This window comes from Phyllostomus discolor, chromosome 13, assembly GCF_004126475.2.
Source record: "Phyllostomus discolor isolate MPI-MPIP mPhyDis1 chromosome 13, mPhyDis1.pri.v3, whole genome shotgun sequence".
Taxonomy (NCBI): domain Eukaryota; kingdom Metazoa; phylum Chordata; class Mammalia; order Chiroptera; family Phyllostomidae; genus Phyllostomus; species Phyllostomus discolor.
In genome coordinates this window covers 60,544,461-60,568,054 of record NC_040915.2, presented here as the reverse complement: position 1 = coordinate 60,568,054, position 23,594 = coordinate 60,544,461, and the positions used below count along the sequence as shown (strand labels likewise).

At 43.4% G+C, this 23,594-nt stretch overlaps 1 protein-coding gene across 2 annotated transcripts in view; it reads right to left on the bottom strand.

Annotated features, from left to right (window-relative positions):
* Nucleotides 1-22,184, bottom strand: part of SPECC1L (sperm antigen with calponin homology and coiled-coil domains 1 like) — a 107,137-nt gene extending 84,953 nt beyond the window's left edge. Inside the window, exons 1-2 of one of the 2 annotated variants that reach the window (XM_028527838.1) lie at nucleotides 22,028-22,184; nucleotides 7-196 (exon numbers count right to left, since the gene is read on the bottom strand). In XM_028527838.1, coding sequence (XP_028383639.1) covers nucleotides 7-159 — 153 coding nt within the window. In that variant the 5' untranslated portion in view covers nucleotides 160-196; nucleotides 22,028-22,184. Of the gene's footprint in view, nucleotides 1-6; nucleotides 197-22,027 lie in introns of those variants that run through there. The other variant, XM_036014234.1, reaches the window with a different exon arrangement.
* Nucleotides 22,185-23,594: the final 1,410 nt, after the last annotated feature.

Genomic DNA, 23,594 nt, shown 5'->3' with positions numbered 1-23,594 from the left:
TAATACCTTTGACAATGATGCTGCTGTTCCAGGTTTTACAAGTTTGCCTCCTGCAGATGCTGAAGAACTGTTTTCAGGTTTAGTTTTGTCTACTGTTTGCGTTTTGCTTATCCCAGACACTTTAGGCACTAAGCCAACACTCCTGCTTGCTTTCTTCATTCTGGGCTGCCTCTTCGTGATACATTTACAAGCAAATCTGTGGAAAGAAATGGGATGCTGAGAACAAAGCTCAAAGAAAGCTCCTGAGAAATCTGCTTTTGAAGAATTTTACCATGTGATGAGTAAAAATGTTCGAAAGCTAAATGCAGTTACGGAAAATAAAAGTTGAAAAATTATTAGAGTTTTTAATGTACACTATTGGCAAGGCTTTTCCTTTTCAAGTATTAATTATTTTGTGCATTCTAATCCAGTCAGTAAAAAGAATATCCTAGATGACGAGTGGAACTGGCTACATATAACAGTGTTCATTATCTTTAGCATTTAATAAAGCAATAATCATCCTTGCACCTGAGAACTAGCCGTTCTGCAGGTATCAAGGGAAGACTGTACCTTCCAATTTATCCAGCACAGTCCTCACTACAAATATTTGCTGTAATATCCCCACACAAGCCAGCAGAATATCCCTAAAATTCCAACATTCGAGATCCAAATATATTTCCCAGAGTATCTTTCTTTCTTTCTTTTTTTTTTTTCAAGACAGCACCAAAATTCTTTATTAGAACATTTGTCTCAACTTTTTGGCTCAGGAAGAAAAAGAAATTCTATACACCTATAAGGAATATGCAAATCTTACACCCAAGTGGTACATAGGACAGCAGGTCCTCAAATAATGTCATTTCATTATAACATTAATAGAAACTTAACTCGTTATATCAATTAGCCTATGGTAAAACTGGTTTTGTTAAACATCATTTCGCTGCAGTTACAACAACCTACTGACAATGTTAAGTAAGGACTTACTGAACTCGATTTCCTGGCTAAGAGGACTTGGAATAACACTGGCAGCACACAGAGATCCAGCTGAACAAACCCTTAAATGTACTTTTATTACCTGAGCTAGACAAGCAGTATCTACGCTAATATCATGTTTAGAAAGACAAACCATGCACTGTTTTGGGCAGAGTGATACAACTGACAAAAATGAAAGCCTATTTTGAATGCAAAGAGGTTTATGTATGATGAATCTGAGAAACAAAAAAACAGCTTAGTCTTTTAATGACGATGTCTACACACTAATACAAATAAAAAGAAACTCCTTTTTGAAAAGAAGAGGCTCGTTCCAACAGCCTTAACGAATATTTCACCTAGACTGCACTCTAACACTCCAGATCTATCTCGCCCTGACATAATACAAACTGTACCAATTGGTTTGGTGGCAGGAACGGTGGAACAGCACAGGGGCTCTGCTCTACCCTCAAAGCGGTAAGGCCGTGCAGCAAAAATACACTGTAAAATACAGCAAAGCCTCAGAGACTCTCTGCTCCAGCCTCCCTCCGACTTCCTGGTCACTCCTTATAGAAAATGCTCTGTACAACAGTGGTGGTCAAATTAGCCAGCCACTCTTAACTCTTTTGCTTCCTACCTTCCTCTTCTATACGGGTTAATCTGCCGACACAAGTGCTTCCTCTAGCTCAGCTCTGCCATCTGTTTCTCCCACTTTCTCAGAGCACACTGAAAACGACCAAGATAGAGTCAAGCAGCTTCCCACAACAGGTCTGATGGACAATGCACTGCTCCCTGACAGCCAGCAGTTCTGTGCTTTTCTAACCTATAAAATGAAGGAATTAGACTGAATCCATCACCAAATCAAGGTACTAGAGAAAAACCAAATTCCTAAGAACCTTTTCTTCAACTTCTCACTTTCCTTTTTATTCACTTTCTCTTTTTTCATACCGTGTAAATGGCTCCTCAAAGTTTCCCTCTGCTCTTGTCCAAACCCCATGCCCGCGTTCATTTCTGTAGCGCCACTGAGACCTCTACTGTTCTCTGCCTGCTCTTCTGCCCACCGTCGGATTAACTCCTTCCACACCAGCACTCTCCACCAGAACTCACTGCAGTGACAGAATATTTTACATGGATACCTGCTGTCCAATACAGTGGCCAATAGGCACTTGTAGCTATTGAGCAACTGAACTGTGGCTAGTGTGACGGAGGAACTAATCTTCAAATTTTATTTAATTTTAATTTATTTAAATTTAAAGTTACATGACTGCTACATACCGTACAATGTAATAGACTGTCCCTTTCCTGCTTCCGTCTCACTCCCAGAGTAAAACCTAATGAACCACCACTCCTCACCCACTAGAATGACTATTAAAAAAGAGACAGCAACAAATGTTGGAAAGGAAGTGGAGTGATGGGAACCCTCAGACGCTGCTGCTGGTAGGAACACAAAATGGTGAGGCCACTGTGGGAAGGTCTGGCACTTCCTCAAACGGTTAAACAGAGTTGCCATAATGGTCCAGCAACCCCACTCCCATATTCCTATATATATATATGCTTAAAAGAAATTGAAACGTTTGTCCACACAAACACTTATGTCTATATGTCCACAGAAGCATTATTTATAATAACAAAAAAAAAAGGAAACAACCAAAACAACCTCATAATGTTCTCCCAATTAAACTACCACAGAATTCTGTTGGAATTTAAATTATTTTTTTACTTACTAGCATATATTTGTTACTTATTGGATATATATTATCTTATAGTTCTGTTTATATGCTTTCTGCATACAAAATAACTTTTTGTTTCAATTCTAAATACCTATCAGTTGATGAATGGATAAACAAAATGTGGTAAACCCATTCAATGGAATATTATTTGGACATAAAAAAGGAACAAAATACTGATACATGATATAACATAGATGAACCTTGAAAACATTATACCAGATGAAAAAAGCCAGACACAAAGGAACAAGTATTATATGATTCCATTTACACAAGTTGTTTGGGACAGGCAAATCCATAAAAATAGAAAGTAGATTTGAGGTTGGCTGCTGGAGGCCAAAGGAAGGGACATAGATACAGACTGTTAATGGATACAGGTTTCTTTTGCGGATGAAACATTCTAAAACTAGATTGTGATGACGGTTCTACAATCCTGTGAATGTACTAAAAATCATTGAATTTATACTTTAAATGGGTGAACTGTATAGAATACAGACTATATCCCAATAAAGCTGTTATTTAAAAAAAACAAACAATGAACAACATCAAAACAGGACTCCTGGAAAGTAGATCCCAACACTGTAAAATACCCAGTTAGATAAAAAGGACCACGGCTTCAGAGACCTGGGAGGAAAAAGCAGCATGGCCACACATTTTAAAGATGCTGAGACGCAGACTGGTGCAGGAAACCGGCAGTTCAGATCCCGGGCGCTCTCTCAGGCCAGTGGTTCTCATCCACACTGAGCACAAACCCCCTTTCTCTAACAAACTTGAAAATATACCTTTACTCTGAAATGAAATCCACAAATAACCTATTATATAAATACTTTTTAAGTATATTTTACTGATTATGCTATTACAGTTGTCCCATTTTTTTCTCCTCTTTATCCCCCTCTCCCTTCAGCATTCCCTCACCCTTAGTTCATACCCACGGGTCATATACTTAAGTTTTTTGGCTTCTCCATTTCCTGTGCTATTCTTAACTTCCCCCTGTCTGTTTTGTGCTTACCATTTATGCTTCTTACTCCCTGTACCTTTTCCCCATTCTCCCCCCACCCCCTCCCCACTGATATCCCTCCATGTGATCTCCACTTCTGTGATTCTATTCTTGTTCCAGTTGTTTGCTTAGTTTTTTCTTTTTTTAGGTTCAGTTGTTGATAGTTGTGCATTTGTTGTCATTTCACTGTTCACAGTTTTGATCTTCTATTTCTTAGGTAAGCCCCTTTAACATTTCATAGAATAAGGGCTTGATGATGATGGACTCCTTTAACTTTACCTTATCTGGGAAGCACTTTATCTGCCCTTCCATTCTAAAGGATAGCTTTGTTGGATAGAGTAATCTTGGATGTAGGTCCTTGCTTTTTGTGACTTTGAATACTTCTATGAGCCCCTTCTCGGCCTGTAAAGTTTCTTTTGAGAAATCAGCTGATAGGCTTAAGGGAACCCCTTTGTAGATAACTGTCTCCTTTTTTCTTGCTGCTTTTAAGATTCTCTCCTCTTTAACCTTAAGGTAATGTAATTATGATGTGTCTTGGTGTATTTCTCCTTGGATCCAACTTCTTTGGGACTCTCTCAGCTTTCTGGACTTGGATGCCTAGTTCCTTCACCAGGTTGGGGAATTTTTCCTTCATTATTTTTTCAAATAAGTTTTCCACTTCTTGCTCTTCCTCCTCTCCTTCTGGCACCCCTATGATTTGGATGTTGGAATGTTTAAAGTTGTCCCAGAGGTTCCTCAGCCTCTTCTCTTTCATCTTTTGGAATTCCTGTTTCTTCATCCTGTTTCAGATGAAGGTTTATTTCTTCCTTCTGCTCCAAATCATTGATTTGAGTCTCAGTTTCCTTCCCTTCACTGTTGGTTCCCTGTATACTTTTCTTTATTTCATTTTGCATAGCCTTTACTTCTTCTTTTATCTTGCAACCATACTCAGTCATTTCTGTGAGCATCCTGATTACCAGTGTTTTGAACTCTGCATCTGATAGGTTGGCTATCTCCTCATTGCTTAGTTCTTTTTCTGGAGTTCTGATCTGTTCTCTCATTTGAGCCATATTTCTTTGTCTCAGCACACCTGTTACATTATAAGGGGAGGAACCTTAGGTATTTGACAGTGTGGGGCAACCCACGTTGCAGCATTGTGACGCTACATGTGCAGGAGGGGTCCGAGAGGGAACAATACCACTTACTAGGCCCTTGCTGTGCTCTCAGTCACTTCCCCCATTTCCCACAAGCGAATTGTGCCCTTCCAGGCTGCACTGGTGCCGATTCCCAGATGGGTGGGCTTGTGTACATTCTAGGATCCCATGGGCCCCTCTGACAGACTCTCCTGAGAGACTGGCAGTTTCTTCTGCCTCTGCAACTCCCACAGATTTTTACAGCCAGAGGTTCTGAGGCTTTCTTTTCAGGTGTTGGAACCCTGGGTTGCGCAGTCTGTCTCACTCCCCCGTTGTTCCTCCATTTATTTGCACACGAATGTGGGACCACCTGGTCCACCAGCTGCTACCTTGTGCCATGCATCCTTTCTGCCCCTCCTACCCGTCTGCATGAATGTTCTTCTTTAACTCCTTGGTTGTCGGACTTCCATAGCTTGACTTTCTGGCAGTTCTGGTTGCTTTTGTTTTTAAATTGGTTGTTATTCTTCTTTTGGTTGTGCGAGGAGCAAAACATTATCTGCCTACGACTCCATCTTGGTTTTTCTAGAAGAGAGAATCTTAAAAGTAGCAAGAAAAAAGAAGTTAGATACCTACAGAGGAGTTCCCATAAGACTGTTGGCTGATTCTCAAAAGAAACTTTGCAGGCCAGAAGGGATTGGCAAGAAATATTCAAAGTCATGAAAAGCAATGACCTCAGTCAAGATAAAGAACTTCCCAGACAAGAAAAAACTAAAGGAGTTTATCATCACCAAACCATTTTTATATGAAATGTTAAAGGGACTTATTTAAGAAAAAGAAGAGTAAAACTATGAACAATAAAATGGCAAAAAATGCAAATCTACCAACAGTTGACTCTAAAAAACAAACTAAGCAAACAAGAACAGAGACAGTTTCATGGATACAGAGAGCATTTTGATGGTTGCCAGATGGGAGGGGGGCATATGGGGGAAGAGGTGAGGGGATTAAGAAGTATAAACAGGCAGTTACAGAACAGCCGTGGGGATGTAGAGTACAGTATAGGAAAGACAAAGAACTTACATGTATGACCCATGGGCATGAACAATGGTGGGGGGATTGCCTGAGGGGGTGAGGTGTGCTGGGTGAAAGAGGAGCAAAGAGAAAAAATCAACTGTAACAGCATAGTCAACAGAATACAATTAAAAAAAAAGACACCCCTTACCTTCCATATATGGTACATAAAGAATATTTAAATATCAAACCATAGACACTTAAAAATGGAAAATATCTTGGGGGCCATTTATAGAAAATCTCATATGCAACATCACTGACAAAAAAATCTTCTAGTGACTAAAAAGTTATGAAGTAAATCATTTAGTCAACGTTTACTGAACACTTATTTTGTGCCATGGCCAGCTAAATACCAATTCTCTGGGAGGCTAGTCACATAAGACATAAATAAATACATGGACATATAAAGATGATTAATAGAAAACATCTATTTTCAAGGAACTCACAGTCTAGTGGAACAATGATGCATACATGAAAACAATTTCTACTGAAAAACACGTAAGTGCAGTTGACCACTGAACAGCCCGAGGGTCAGGGGCACCAACACAATCCCCCCACACTTGGAAGCCTGAGTAAATTACAGTCAGTCCTCCACATCTGCGGATTCCCACCTGCAGACGGACAATACAGCTGACCCTCGAAGTAAACACTGAGCTTCTCTGAACTCAACCTAAGAAAGAACCTTGCTTTTCTAGAAGCTATCAAAGGCTCATATCAAGTTTATAGTTACCTAATACTTGCAAGTATTTTTTATGCAAACTGCTGACAAACTGCTTTTCTATTTTTCCCTGAATGTTATGAAAATTTTCAAACATACAGAAATGTTGATGAAGTTATACAGTAAACACCTCCACTTTTCTCCTTGTCATGGTTTTGTAATTTATATTCTGAATAAACTTATACCTGTATCTGTTAAATTTTTCATTTGGTGAGATGCAGCTCAAGTTCTCGGCTTTGGTTATTTTAAAATTCTGACTTGGACTTGAAATCCTTAGACCTCCCTCTAACAAGCATTGTGTTTAGTCTAAGTCACTCGTCCACTCAGGGTCCTCACCTACAATAAAAGGAGGCTGGATTCTGAGGATTTTCCAAAGTACCTTGTAACTCTGAAACTCTTCTGATTTAGTACACACTCCATGTGACGGACAGCGCCGTCGGGTGCACTGGACGAAGCATTGAGGCTCTGGGGCACCACCGGGACCTCCCTCCTGGCTCAGGGCAGCAGCAGGGCGCTCAGCCTAAAGTCAGGAGAGCTGGGCTCAAGCTCTAGCTTTGACGTGCAAACTGTGTGACCGTGAGCAAATCATTCAAATCACTTCATCACCTCCTGTCTTTGCAACTCTGTTTCCTCTCCTATAAAGTGGAGTTGATAAAACCTAATCTAAAGAGTTTTTCTACAAAATAAGTAAACCAAGAAAAAGAACAGAAATCCTGACGTACTCATTCCAGAAGGAGTTACTGCACCAGGCTCAACTGTCAAATAAATGGTGCAGCAATCCAAGAATCCAAGCCCAGGATGGCAATTTATTTCAGTGACTCAGAAACTCCACCCTCCCAAACCATCTACCCATGAACACATACCAATCGAGTTTCAGAAATAATGCCAAAAAACCCTTAAGAATTTACCTTAACTGTCATTATATTGGATCGAGAAGGATCCACCCTGAGTGGAGAACATAATTTGTCCAGGAACCACAAGGGAGCCATCCCTCTCAGAGAAGCACCTTCAGCCCCAGCACAGTCTGGGACAGGAACCCCTGATGGCACAGCAGGGGTCACCCCAATCCTCCCTCCTGTGGTCTCACCAGGATCTTGACTGTTGTCACTACCTTTTCCTTTGAATTCCTTCTATTCACCATGTCCCCCCTGTTATATAAAATGTATTGCTATTTAAAACTATTTAAAGGTAACTGCTATTTAATTCATACTTTTAAATCCACTGTGCTTTTTTTTTAATTATTTTCTTTTATTGAGTCTAGAGAGAGGGGAAGGAAGGAAGAAAGGGAGAGAAACATTGATGTGAGAGAGAAACATTGACTGGTGGCCTCCTGCACACGCCCCACCTAGGGACCAAACCCGTGACTTTTAGGACAATGTCCATGCAACGGAGCTACATCAGCCAGGGCCCACCATGCTTACTTAAAGACCCCATATCTGGGAGACTGCCCACCATGTCTGATCAAATCTGTACTCCAGGGCAAGTGACCTAACCTCTTGGAAATCTCTGTTTCATAAGTAAAACTGCCTGATAATGATACCACCTACCTTAAAAGAATATTGAGAGAATTAAATGAAATAATAAACCTAAAGTGCATAGTAGGGTGGCTGCCACAGTAAAGGCAGTTTAAATGCAAGCTACCATAATTTATAGAACACACACTACATGCCCAAGTATGACTAATACCTTACAAAATAAAAGCAGCAACTCAAAAGACACTTTGGAAGAGAAACGATGTAATAAGAAATGACTAAGGATTGTTTTTACTTACTACTTATATTAAATTATATATTGCAGTTCACAGATGTCAACAAACAAAGCTTGCTTCTGGTTCTTTCCCACTGAAAATTATATACGAGGAAATACTGAAAATATACGGTAGGGAGTAAATCTGGACAATAATCAAGAGACTGAATTGTGGTCACAGGCCTGATGTCTGCATGACCTTGAGTGAGTCATGCTAATTCTGAGCCTTGTTTCCAAGGTGAGAAAAGATACACTAGGCTTTCTTTCAGAAGCTCAAAAATTCAGTTTTATGGCCCTGACCGGGTAGCTCAGTTGGTTAGAATGCCATCCCAACACACCAAGGTTGCGGGCTCCACCCCTGGTCGGGGCACACAGAAGAACCAACAAATGAACGCACAACTACGCGGAACAACAAATCAATATTTCTCTCTCTCTCAAGTCAATAAATAAAATGTTTAAAAAACTCTGTTTTACAGTATGTGCCTCAGAACCAAGAATCAAAACTTTTTAATTGAATTTATTGGGGTGGCATTGGTTAATAAAATGATACAGGTTTCAGAGGTAAAATTCTACACAAAACTTTTTTAAAAAGGAAATTGCTTATTAGTTATGGTTTTTTTATGCCTATCAATATCCCATTAAAAATCCAAAAAGGACCCTGGCTGGCGTAGCTCAGTGGATTGAGTGCAGGCTGCAAACCAAAGCATCGCAGGTTCGATTCCCAGTCAGGGAACATGCCTGGGTTGCAGGCTACAGCCCCCAGCAACCGCACATTGATGTTTCTCTTTCTCTGTCTTTCTCCCTCCCTTCTCTCTCTAAAAATAAATAAATAAAATCTTTTAAAAAAATCCAAAAAGCAATCTAAATATAAGCAATCTAAATATATTTTTCTCTTTTATTTCACAAACTCCATATTTAAAGTGTAGGGATCATGTTAAGATTATAAACTAAGAACAGACTTAAAACACTGAGGAAGAGGAATCACACAGTCAAGGAAAAACTAAAATCTAGCAAATTAGCTATATGGGGTAAGTAAACATTGCTAAATGAATCAAAACCAATAACCAATCTGATAAAAACATGTATACTACAAAAACCAAACAAAACGTTGAAAAGATTGAAAAATGCTTTAAATAAATCATAATGCATTAGACTAATCTTATATTGAATGTCTTATCCTATACATGTTTTAACCTTACTTATCGTGAATTATAACACAGAATCAGAAAAGACGCATTAAAATGTATACATTTTCAAGACAGACTTGGAGTGGGATTCGAGGCTCACTCAGAGGAAAAGCCTGAGCCTCGTCATGTTAAAAAACCCCCCACAAAACTGCACAGGTGCAAGCGGGCATGTACTCAAGGTGCAAAAACAGAGACAAGAAGGTGAGGGAAGCCCAGAGAGATGCCTTCAGGTGTGTCCGAATCCACATGCAAATGTCCATGTCTGCTCAAAATACTTCAATTCTTACTGAACATTTTAAGTGCTTATTTCTATTATAACATGGCATTTTCTCATTTTTAAGACAGATTTCCTTTTATGCCTAAAACTAAGCATGAAAATTAGGGTGTGATTATCAGCTAGTATGCACATGTAATATGGTAGTTCTGTTTCCAGAAGTCAGTAACACAAATGACGTACTGGGGAAAGATGGCGCTTAGATCCACCTCTCCTCCACTTCCACCTCCAGCCCTGCGAAGGCAGGCACTCCACCCGAGTCCTCTCCTTCATCCGAGTGCACACTCCCCTAACCACGTTCACGGGCTCAAAAGGAGCAAAAAGAAGTTCCTCCATGATTTCAACCCTCTTTCCCTCACAGCTGCCTCCTTCATGCCTGGCCACACTCTGCAAAACGACACCTGAAAGGCCGAGCTCTTCAACCACGCCCATGTGGCTCCAAAGTCAGAGACAAGGAGGTGCTGGCAAACCAGGCCACGCAGCTCTAAGCGGAGGCACGGAGACCAGATCAGACTGCCCTGGAATGGGAAGAAAAGTTGAGTAGGAGATGAAGGATAAGAACTTTCCAAATATTTGCCTTTGTGAAAGAGAACAAGTCAGAGAGTAATGAGGAGGCTGAGACACTCTGCCCATGTTGCTGTTGTTTAAATACCAGAGCAAGCTGCCCGGAGACCGCCAGCTGGCCAGCAGGGAGGCCCATGCTGCACCAGCCCTAGCGCATTTGATTCTCATAATCGTCCTACGTGGCTGGAAAGGAGGAAGAAACTCAGGTTGGCAGCTTGCCCAAAGTCTGAGCTCTTTCTTTAAACTATGACTATGATAATAGGATGCTAAAAAAAAGAAGTTAATTATCAGCAACAAAAATTCAAAAGCACAACTCCATTTCCACTGGTGCTGGCCACAGAATAGCCCACTCATACTAATTTACAGGTTTTCTCTATTATTTGACATGATTTAACACAAGAAAATATTTAGAAACAACTAGAAGCTCCTTGGATTTTTCAAACTTAGAACCGTAAGCTGTCTTCTTACTGCTTTCCAAAGAATAAAACAAAAAAATCTAATCTCATACCAAGATCTCTTCAGATCCAGTCCTAGAGATCTCTCTTTGTAACACAAGCTGCTAAGAGGCCGTTAAACTGACGATACTTAACATTCCAGGCCAGTGACAAGGCTGGAAAAGGGCAGCCTAAAAGAATTTCTGGCTGCAGTACACAAATGATTTTTCCAAATACAATCCAAAACAAATTGGTTCCCAAAATTCAAAATCCAAGATTGCAAGAAATTCTGAGTCTCCTCTGGCGACTTCCTCCTCAGCCAAGATTTCTGAATACTTATAAGAAGAAAATGTTAATTCATGATTTCTGCAAACCATGGCTTTATGCTCAGATTTTTGGCAGGCAGTTATAAACTTGCAAAATACCGTATTCATAAAATTAACGGTCGGCCATATTATAATTTAAAACATCAATTTGATATATTTGTATATTTATAACACTGACCTGAAATACAAAATGAAACATCTTTTGTATTTCACTAGTCTCTGAAGTGTATCACTAAAAATCCTTTAAAAAGAATAAGCTAAAATTTTATTTTATTTTTTTAGTCCTTACAGTGGGGTCTGGCAGAGGGAGGGAGAAAGAGGGAGAGAGAGAGACTGATTGGCTGGCTGCCTTCCGCATGCACACCAACCAGGGATGTGACCCGCAGCCCGGGGATGCACCCTCACTGGAAATCAAACCCGAGACGTGTCTGTCCAGGGGACACCATCGCTCTGACAACAGAGCCACGTCAGGCAGGACTGAGCTTCAAATTTTAGATGAGAACTTCTTTTCCAGCGGCACAAAGAAAGTCTTTCTAAACCAAACACTCAATCCCCCTATATCTAAGGAGGTGGGCAGGACCGTCAGGTCCACTGGGAAAAGGGGGACCGGCGGCAAACACTCGAGCGCAGCCTGAAGAGGTCGCTACCCCACGCCATTCCCCCACAGCTCGCTAGCACCCTTGGCAAACTTCCTTCATCTCAAAGGGTGGCTACAAAGGGCTGTTGCGGTGCTCTGTCTTCAGAGACATTTCAAAACGATGGAGACGAGTCTTGGACACCGAGGGAAGGTTTTGCACTTATGGCAGTCCCCGTCTGTCCCCCCCACCCCTGTGGGCCCTGCTCAGCCTCTCTCTGTGGCAGGGAGGAAGGAAGCTCAGCTGGGTCAGTACAGAGCGGCCCGAAGCGCCCCCCACCTTCCTTCAGCCCTCCTGCACCACAACGGCCTTCCCTCCACCCCACCACCCCACCCTCGCCTGTTGTGCCGCACGAAGCCCACCCTGCCAGTCCCCGGTCATGTCTCAGGGCCCACAGGCTGCCCCAGGCCTGGCTCCCACCCGCTCTCCCCTCCTAGTTTCCTGTTTCACACACAAATATAGTTGGTTCTTTCAAATGCGCGCACTTCTGCTCCTAGAGGTCCCCATCCCTGAAAGCCCCTGACCATCGTCTTGGCTGACAACTAACATGTCACATCCTGTCAAGATTCAGCTCCAATGCCGCCACCTCAGTCTCTGACTCTTCCAGGGTCAGCCCCTGGTCAGCCCCAGGGTCAGCCCCTCCGCTCTGGCACTTGCACACAGACTCACCTCCCAGCAGTTTATCCAGGCAACATCTGGGGCATCTCAGACTAGAAAAGTACTCACTATTTATCTGAAATTCTAACGTGATCGGCGTCCCGTATTTCACCCGGCAACCCCAGACCTGGCGCACAGATCCTCTAACTGGGAGGAAAAGAAAGGCCATGGAAGACAAGGAATAATACACAAAGTAAACCATGACCAAAAAGAAGGGAAGGAGTCTTGGGCCAGCAGGAATATTAAGCCTGATTCCCTTGCTTGACAGTCAGTCCTCCACAAAACAGCCTGACCTATGATTCAGACACCACTCTGGGGCCCCCCCCCAAAGAGCCTAAGTTTAAAGCAGCAGGTCTGGGTCTCGTTGGTGAGACTAGCCACCCTGTGCCAGTCACTCCACCTGGTTCATGAAGCTCATCCCAACTGGCATACTATGCCCCTACCTCCAAAGCCCACTCACTGGAAACTCCCTCTTCCTCCGGAGCCAATTCCAGAGCACAGGCACAGCTCCAGTCCCTGGGAAGCCCCCCCAGCGCCCATATTCACACCGTCGCCCCTACTCATAAAGCCCCCAGCACTCAGACCCAACTCTTCCAGCACTATCAGCACACCCTCGGAGGGCCGAGTGTGCAGACTTCTCCCACGGGTCTCACTCGGCATGCAAATGCTGTGTGTGTGAGGCAAGGCAGGGCCAGTGCCTTAACGTGTCATTCAATGATTATGTAGGGGATGGCGCCAAACACTAGAGAAACAGACGAAATCAGGATGCGAACAGCCCAAATCACTGCTGAAAAGGACATGAGTGTCAGAAGGAAATCTTAGTAACGGTTAATCACCCGTTAGACAGTTCGTTAGACAGTTCATAGCCTGTTTTAAGACAACCTGTAACAAAGTGGAGGATTTCTATTCACTCATTACTGGTAGCATGAGGATGTAAGAGGTAAAGAGAGGAAAACAGTAGAAAGCGCTTCCTTCCGAGTTCAAAATGTCATGGTCCACACTTCCCTATTAAAATGCTGAGACACACCATATACTCAATTACACGGATACTGCTGTTATCAATTTAGGATCAGCCTGTTTGTCTTTACTTAATGAGTAATGTATTACAAGTTCAAACAGTAAAGCTCAATTTCACGTCAGAATCTCAATATAACATAACTAATCAGGTATTAATAAAACACGTAAAAGAAACGTTTCCTTCTAATGCTTCATTCCAATTTTTTTAAAAGGACAATTTCCCCAAAAAGTAGAATTTCAGAACAATACGAGATGAGGTTAAAAGCTCTGAATTTCAGGAACAGGTCACTACCACAGCAGGTGTTAAAAATAACAGACTACTATACAAATGTTGCAGCAGCTTATCCCCGACTCAGCAGATGGCAGTCTCAAGGCTGTGTTCGACGTGCAACGCATCACCAAATCCTATGCACATCCTGTGTGTCTCTGAGCACACTGCCTATCCAATCTGACTCACCGCGTAAATGAGCACGAGCGTGCCTTGGAGATACCGCAGGTCTGGCTCCAGACCACCGCAATACAGTGAATGTCACGACAGAGTGAGCCACGTGAACTTTTCAGTTTCCCAGTGCACACAGGTCATGTTTACACTATGCCACAGTCTATTAAGTGTGCACACTATGTCTGAAGTAAATACACATACCTGAAGAAACGCTGTATTGCTAGAACTGCTGAACACCACCTGAGCCCTCAGCTAGTCATGCTCTTTTTGCTGCTGGAGGGTGCTGCCTTGATGTTCATGGGTGCTCAGTGACCAGGGTGGTAGTTGCTGAAGGTGGGGTGGCAGTGGCAATTTCTTAATATAAGGAAACAAAGTTTGCGGTATCAATTGACTCTTCCTTTCACAAATGGTTTCTCTGTGGGAGGCAATGCCGTTTTATGGTGCTTTACCCACAGCAGAACTTTCAAAACTAGAGTCCATCCTCTCAAACCCTGCTGCTGCTTCGTCAGATAAGTTTATGTAATATTTTAAACCCTTTGTTGTCGTTTCAACAATCTCCACAGCATCTTCACCAGGAGTAGATTCCATCTCAATAAGCCACTTCCTTTGTGCATACATAAGAAGCAACTCCTCATCTGTTAAAGCTTTATCAGGATATAGTAGCAATTCAACCACATTTTCAGGCTCCGTTTCTAACTCTATTTCTGTTGCTACCTCCACCACATCTGCAGTCAGTTCCTCCTGCAGTTAGTGACTCCTTCGAGGGGTTAGTCCCGAACCCCTCGAAGTCATCCCTGAGGGCTGGAGTCAACTTCTTCCCAAGGCCTTTTAATGTTAGTATCTTGACCACTTCCCGTGAATCATGAATGCTCTGAATGGCATCTAGAATGGTGAATTATTTCCAGAAGGTTTTCAATTTACTCCGCCAAGATACATCAGAGGAGTCTCTATATATGGCAGCTATAGCCTTATAAAATGTACTTCTGAAATAATAAAACTTGAAAATTGAAATGACTCCTTGATCCACGGGATGCAGAGTGGGCGTTGTGTTGGCAGGCATGAAAACATTAATCTCATCGTACAGCTCCACTGGAACTGCCGGGTGACCAGGTGTACTGTCAGTGGGCAATAATATTATGAAAGGAATTTTTTTTCCAAGCAGCAGGTCTCGACAGTGGCTTAAAATATTCAGTGAGCCATGCTGTAAGCAGGTGTGCTGCCATCCAGGCTCTGTCATTCCATGTGTAGAGCACAGGCAGAGGAATTTAGTATAATCCTTTAGGAACCTTGGACTTTTGAAATGGTAAATGAGCACCGGCTTCAACTTCAAGTTACCAGCTGCATCAGCACCCGACAAGAGAGTCAGTCTGTCCTTTGAAGCTGGCACTGACTTCTCTCCAGCCGTGCAAGTCCTAGATGGCATCTTCTTCAATATAAGGCGGTTTCATCTACATTGCAAATCTGTTGCATTAAGTGTAGCCACCTTCATTGATTACCTTAGCTACATCTTTTGGATAGTGCTGCAACTTCTACATAAGCACGTACTGATGAGACACTAGCAGGGAAGGGGCAGGCCCCCTTCACTGAGAGGAAGGCCTAAGAAGGGTGGGGGGGGCACAGCAAAGGTGCAACGGGAACAACTCGGCTCTCCAGAGGTCGTGACTTCTTGGAGTTGACACACTGAACAAGGTGGTGAACCTGGTGGGCCTAAAACCCAGGGGTCACTGCCATCTTTGCATGTCACTGGGAAAAAGTAAGAACAATGGACTGTATACCTGCAACTTGAGGTCTGTCTAGGAAACCCTGACCTTCTATAGACTCAATTATTTCACCTCTGATTTTTTTTCAGCTTTACTGACATACAATTGACAAAATTACAAAATATTTAAAGTGTACATTATGGTAATCAACATACATATGCATTCTGAAAAAAATCCCACCATCTAGTTAATTTACACATCCATCACCTATTTATTTATTTATGAGAGCATCTCCGATTTAAATTCAACCCAAAAGAAGCAGATTTTGGAAGGGTGCCGGTACTGTCAAAGGTCAGAGTTTGATCTTATTGTCCACAAGTTCCCAGTGCAGGAAAACTGTGGAAGAAGGTCTCTGGAAGGCTTGCTTCCGTGAAGCGATGTGGGAGTCTCGGCTGACAATGAGCTCACTGAGCCCCACAGACAGCACGGCAGGGCTGCTCCATGGGTCTGAACGCAGCCGATTTGCACAGTCTGGGTCCAGGAGCACAGTAACCCCAGTTAGCCCTGTGCTCCTCAGAGGGCCCGTGCAGTGCTACATGCAGTTCTAAAACAATGCCATAAGGAGACTCTAAAACCCAGCCTATCTCCAGTCCAGTCCAGAAGGCTCTAGAAACAACTCAAAGGGAGACTTTCAAACTCAGCAAGTGGCAACAGCGGTTTTCAAATTTGAGATCCGAGAGGCAGCAACGGGACTAGTGAAAGTTACCGAGAGACAGACGCCAGGGCAGCTCATCAGACAGATGCCAGGGCAGCTCATCAGAGACGCAGCACAGAGAAGGAGCAGGAGCGACCTTGCAGAGCAGTCACACCCGCCCCTCGCTCACAAAGGCATCCCTCCTGTGGGGCCGGGAGGCCTGCTGCAGTGTCGGACACGGGACTTCCCGGCGCTGACCTTTCTCGGCTACTTCGATACTCACGAGGGCTCATCTCCAATGGCTCCAAACAACGGCAGTATAACTTCAGTTATTTTAAAAAGCTTCACACTGTACTTAAGGGGGAGAATTCTCCCGGCTCACTTTCTCCCTTGCCTATTTCTTACCTAAAGGCAACCTCTTTTTCAGTTCAGCTACCCCCATCATTTTAAATCTCCCAACCTCCCTTCTGACTCAGCATGGCACAGAGACTTGATCACTGAATAAGTATCTAAGTGCTGGGTTCTGACAATTTTTTAATAAAGATCCTTTCTCAGACGTCACTCTCGGACATCGGCGCAGAACCTGCCACCGCTGACCACCCTCTCCTCCCATTTGCAGATACAGCTTCCTCTGGCCACACAAATGCAACACTTAGGCAGCTTTCTGTGTTTTGCACAATCGAGTGTACCTAGAAACAAAATATGATAATAACCTTGGATGGTTATCTCTGAAAATAATAAGCCTCAGGTGAGAAAGTAAATACTGCATTAGCCTTTCAGCAGAAAGTCTCACACTTCTTGAGTGAATCCTCCCCTTAGCCTACCATCACGACATGCACTCTTCAATTTTTATTTAGTTTTTTAAAACTCCCTAGGAATAGTATAAGAAAAAAATATGAATTCTACTTTCACACTTCACTGTCACTTGGTTTACAATAATATGGAAGGAGTAAGGACACACTCCTTACTCCAAATGAGACAAAAATGAACCAAACAAGTTATCGTTAAATATTATTGAGGCCACCGCATTTATATGTGCAAGCAGAAAATTCAATAGCTCCTACTGAAGAATCCTCAGGCCTGGTGGGCAGACGCAAAACATGACAAGGAGAAGCCTCCAAGGAAAGGAGAGAGCGGGACTCAGGACGGTGGTGCCTCCTCAGTGAGAGAAAGGGGCATCTCTTGGGGTAAAGTGTCCAACTGCCACTGTTCTGGAAAAAAGCAGCCCCAACAGATGGCCTTGGGAATTCCTGCTGGAAGAGGTGCCACTGGAAAATGGGTGAATTGGGGTTTTTCTCTAGAACATGAGCAGAGAGAAAGGAGAAAAGAGACAATTTTAATTTTTAACAGTCATGGCTTGACAAATCTTGACACTGCTGCCTGTTTCTCTGCATGCCTCTTTCTTGAGCTTAAACGAGGTCTTTTTATTTTCTGTGTAAGCTCGGTTCTTTTGAAAAGAAGTATAATATGGGACTTTTTAAAAAAAGAGACACAGTGCTTTCCCCTGTAACTTTTTTTGTTTTCCCTAGGCTATATGCACAATAAACTTGAAATCTATTATCTTAACCATGTTTATTGTCCAATGCATCAAATTTAAAAAAAAAAAACAAAATAAACTCAAGGTGGAAGGCACACAAGGGGAAAGGGGAAACAAAACGTGTATTGCTTCTAGAGCTGGACACAAGGACAATACTCATCTGGTTTCCAGATGACACGGCAGACATTAGAGACAGTCTTCTTCGGGAAGTAAGATTTTAATTAGACACTAAGATACAATTAAATGGACTCTGCAAGCTGATCTGCACGGCTGGGAGGAGTCTCAAGGCTGGAAAAGTCAAGTGCACCTGCAGTGAGACGCTCCTTCAGGGCAGGAACTAGGTCGTCCACCAACACGTCCAGCACACACAGCACCCAGCAGGTGCAACGACGTTGCCTCGAGCCATACGGTCTGCTGTGCACTGTGGTGTCACTGGCTGGTGGCGGGAGCAAGAAAACCCAGAGTGCCAAATCCTAACTAGCAGGACGCAGGACAAGTCTGCAGGACACAGGATAAGGGATGTCTCCCCAGCGAGGTAGCATCTGAGCTGAGTTTTGAAGGTGATAAACAGATGGATTGAGAGAAGAACATTCCAGCAGAGGAAGACAAGGAGAATGGAGAGAGTTCAAAGGACCAAGAGTTGTTCAGCAAAGCTCCATGAGGCACCTAAACAGCGATAGGGAAGGATGAGAGTGGAGGCCGGAGCCCTGTGATGGAGTGTCCTGGACACCACACTACGGGCTGGTAGGCCTGGCTATAAACACAGTGGGAGCCACAGAAGGACTTTAAATTGCGGAGATGCAAGTGAGGGGCTGGGGAACTGTGAACAGACTACTATTCTGGAAAGACAGAGGCAGGAACGAGCCTCAGGATTTAACTAAGAGCAAAGAACAATGAAGATGTGGAGAAAGGTCAGGAAAAACACTGTTAACACATCTGTACCCTCTCCTCTCATGGACAAATTTCCTTTAAGGGGTTACCACCTTATCCTTTGAAAATGGAGGACTCATAGCAGTCAGTCCTCTAAATGTAGAAAGGAGTATTATGAAGAATTAGAGACTATAATATTAATATTAATCTGAGACATTTTAAAAATGTATGTTTGACACATTTTGATACACAGTAGTCTTGTGAGTACAAAAGAAAAGATTTGTAACTCTAAATCTTCTATTAACAGCAGACCAGGATCAATTTTAATGACTTCACAAACAAAAAAATCATCTGTTACATTCACTTTGGAACAGACCACAGCCACTTTTGCCCCTCAGTGTATCTGAAATACAATCTGTAAGCCTAATTTCTCGATGGTCATGTTGTTCCATAGTGGAAGATGCAGGCCACAACACTAAAAGATGTTTGTCCCCTGTCAGGACCCCCATAGGAGTTCTTGAACTTCACAGCTGGTCCATTCAGCACAAACAATCCCAACCACCAGGAGGAATTTCCTAGGCTCATTTTGTTGGCGTAAGCACACATGAAAAAAATCCTGGCATTTTATATTCAGTAGGAAAAAAATGATCAGAAATAAGAACATCTTGAATACCAAGCAAATTTAACAGAGCTTTCTTGGTTCCTGGAGGATTGTGACTAATGACCACAAATGCAAATTTACTCTTTAAAAATAATCTATATTTTAATCTTTTCAGCAGCAAAAGTCTTGGGAACTTTTTCCTAAACTCCTTAACAACAAAGCAATAGATTCTAGACTCTCTTTTAAATTTAAAAAATTTTTTGATTAGCCCTGGCTGGTGCAGCTCAGTGGACTGAGTGCAGGCTGTGATCCAAAACGTTGCCAGTTTGATTCCCAGTCAGGGCACATGCCTGGGTTGTGAGCCAGGTCCCCAGTGGGGGCCACGTCAGAGGCAACCACACATTGATGTTTCTTTCCCTCTCTTTCTCCCTCCCTTCCCCTCTCTCTAAAAATAAATTAATAAAGTCTTAACAATTTTTTAGACTAAAAATTATTTTTCAATTACAGTTTACATTCCATATTATTTTGTATTAGTTTCAAGTGTACAACATAGTGGTTAGATCCTTATTTCTGAAAATATCTTATTCTGATAAGAAAACCAATCTTATATTTGCCATTTACAATCACCATGATTTCATAAAAGAGGCCTAATTTTAACACCAGAAAATGACAAATATTTTTAGAGAGGCCAGTCCTTTAATTGAATAAATTTAGTTTTATGGAAAAAAATACTGTTCTTGTTTTTCTCAATAAGCCAAGGCCCATTCAACATTCCATTTGAGGGGCCAAGAGTCTTTCAAAATGTTTTCTCACCAACTCACGATGCCTCCTCTCCCCATCCTTGAGGAGGGACCACTAACGATGTCAATGGAGCTGGTGAGAAGACCACTGTCCCCCTACCTGGAGGGTTCCCCCTAGCTGAAGAGGACTCAGTAAGCAAGAATCCATTAAATGTTAAAACTGGCAATGCAAGGTCCTCTCATCCCCGCTCAACCCCACACTTCACACATGGGGAAACGAAGGTCCAGAAAGGAATACAGACTTGCTCAAAGCCGTAAGGCCAAGAGAACTTCTCTAGCCTATTGACATCCTATCACCACTCCTCTACTGAGCCAGACAGTCTGCCTAACACCATGTACAAGTTAGCCACGTGACTTAAATATGTACACGGCTCTAGAGCAGCTCTTACAGATTATGGAAACTCAACCCTGACAGTAATTTTGAACTGAAGCAATACTATCATCTGAGTCACCTGAAATATAAAATGTATTGATCAGTCAGTTACAAGGAGCACCTCTGCTCCAGAGAAATCCCATCTCAAGATGACATACTGCACTGCAGATATACATACTAGAAGTCCAAGTTTAAAATGGAAGTTTTGATACAAACTCCACCTTAATCACCACCCCTGTGATTACTATTCATTCACTCTGATACTGCACTTGATTGACACCAAGATATCTGGACTATTACCAAGGCCCAGCGAGAAAGCTTTCCTATGGCACAATATTCACTTTCTTACTGAAAATGTCAAGAAAATCCCACGAACCTGGACTACAATGGCAATTAAGTAGCATTCTCCAGCTATCAAAGCTGCTGAGTCTGAAAGACTCCGCTTGGTGCATGGTAGATCAGAGGGGAAAAGACACTACAGACAAATTCTTGAATCAGTCATTTCTTTATGGAAACAATTTCATCCAGATCAATACTCCATTTCTCCTGTCACACCGCACATCCTTCAGCGCTGATGTGGCCACTTTATATCCTGTGTGTATTATGCTGATGTCTAAGAGCACAGTTCTGATTTCATCTCAAGATGCATCCTCCTGGGTACCAGCAAAACGCAGTTAGACTCTGCAACATTTTTTAGTTTTTTGAATCTGTTGTAAGCTCGGGAAAACATTATCAATAGCTTGAGATACTCTTTTTACAACACACGTTTCCTGTAATCAAAATAGGACAGCGAATTTATGGGAATTTTTCCTGGGCCCTCCCGTGCTCGCCGGCAAATTATTAAAGGCACTAACAAAAGAAGGTTCTCTGCATTTGAATGATGACAGTAATTCTTATTTGGTAAACAGGCTGGAACTAAGTGGAAAGTGATTTCTTTTTCCAGATGTCTCCATGGGAGCTGCCCAAGAATGAACTAGAGTGTCTTAAACACAACCGCTTAAAGTACACAATTACCGGATTCCGGGAAATGCCAATTTTCCCTTATTAAAACGTATCCCACCTGATGCAACTAACCAGGTCTCAAGGAAAAAGGACAGTTCGCTTGCTTGGGGCTGAGCCCCCATGCGGAGCAGGACCAGGATGGGTGGAGGCGCAAGTCCGTGCGGAAGCTAAGCCCGCAGGAGGCCCGGAGTCCGCCGCCCGCATTCTTGGAGCCCCGGAGCAGCGCTTCCCCGCAGGGGACAAGGGACCACAGCGGTGAGGCGGCTGCTCCGGCATAGAGAAAGCAAAATGCGAGCGTCGCGCTCGGCGCGTCGGCTCAGACGGTACCAGCGGTTAGAGGGACAAATACCAGGCCCCAACAACAGCCAGGGGCAGCCCACAGACCCAGGGTCCAAGGTTCCAAGGTACTGGCAGCGAGTCCTCCCGGGAGCCCAGGGGGGGTACGGCGCAAGCGCGGGACAGGCTGAGGGGGTCCGGGAGGGGGACGGCGCAAGCGCGGGCCCGCTGGGGTCTGCGGGGCCGCCGGGGCCTGGCCGCGCAGGCAGCGCTGAGACGGACTGGCCCTCCCGGGCTAACTGAGGGACCAGGACCTGGCTCTTACCGCGCGGCGCCGCCTCGCTCGCTTGCTGGCTCCGGGCTTGGGCCGGGCGGCGAGGTCGCCCGATGGCGCGGCCCGAATCCGTCGAGCCCGGCCTCAGCGTAGCAGCCAACCCCACGGCGCCCTTCGCCAGGCCCGCCCTGCCTCCCTCCCGGCCCCCCGCCTTCGGCCCGCCCCTTGCCAGCCCCACAGAACCTTCACCGACTGAGCAGGCGCCGTTCAGGCCCCGCCCATATTCCCGGTGCAACGCCGGCTCCTACGGAGCCCCACCTCGCGTTTCTCCTAGTTTTGGGTCTTGCAGGCGCCCTTCCACCCGAGCGGTCGGGAAAGGGGCTCGGGCAGCCAGTGCGCACGCGTTAGGCCTCGCCCTGGAGGTCTAACTAGTGAATTGTCTTGGAGGTGTCCCTGGACTCGAACAGGTGATAGGTGTAGAGCTCCCTCGTCCCAAAGGTTTAACTCAGCTCAGAGGTCCACCATTTCGTATTTACAATGTGCCAACGTGAGCCAGATAGTGGTGAAGCAAACATGCAAGCGCTGCCTTTGTGGCGCTCCTGATGAATCAGGGAACACTGACCATAAAAGGGAGCCACACCCCCAAAATAAGGCTGAATATAATTTATCAACTTAGGGAAGTTCAGTCAAGTCACAGTTGTACAGGTATTTTTCCTTTGATAGTTTGAAATACATTAGTGTTTATTACATCATCTTAGTTTCCTAGAAAAGGGACAACTTGCTTGGTCTTGATATATTTTTAATACATTGCTAGACTATTTGCTAATATTTTATGTAGCACTTTTACCTATTTGTCCATAAGTGAGACTGTGTTATACTTTTGCTTTCTTTTTTTAAAAAATTTTATTTATTTATTTTTAGAGAGGAAAGGGAGGGAGAGAGAGAGAGAGAGAGAGGGAGGGAGAGAGAGAGAGAGAGAGAGAAACATCAATGTGCGGTTGCTGGGGGTTATGGCCTGCAACCCAGGCATGTACCCTGGCTGGGAATTGAACCTGGGACACTTTGGTTCCCAGCCCACGCTGAATCCACTGAGCTACGCCAGTCAGGGCTTGCTTTCTTGTACTGTCCATGTATGCTTTAGGATTACACTTGTAATAAATACACAGTAAGTTGATGCTTTCTTTATCTGGATGATTGTATATAAGATCAGAATTTTCTGTTCTTGTTCATGTTTACTGAACTTGTCCGTGAAATCATCCAGGCTTGGTGTTTTTCATTGGTTTTGTTGGTTGTGAGGTCTTTGAAGGGATAGGATGCAGATTTTTAAAAAAGCGTTTCATTCATTCTTTATTGCTTCTGGGTCTAGACAGCATTTCTGGTTTTCTCTGTCATTTTTACTGTTAGATTTTTTGCAGGAAAGTGTCTGTTTTATTGATGTTTTGACAGTCATTTGCATAAAGTTGATAATGTAATTCCTTTATGGCTTTTGTTTTAATTTTATTTATTTTTTATTTCTTTCTGAACACATTTCAAGTACATTTACGTATTTCAAAATTCAGAAAGCATCTACTCCTGTAGTTCCTCTTCCCTATATTTAATTTCTTGATACCCTTCTAGA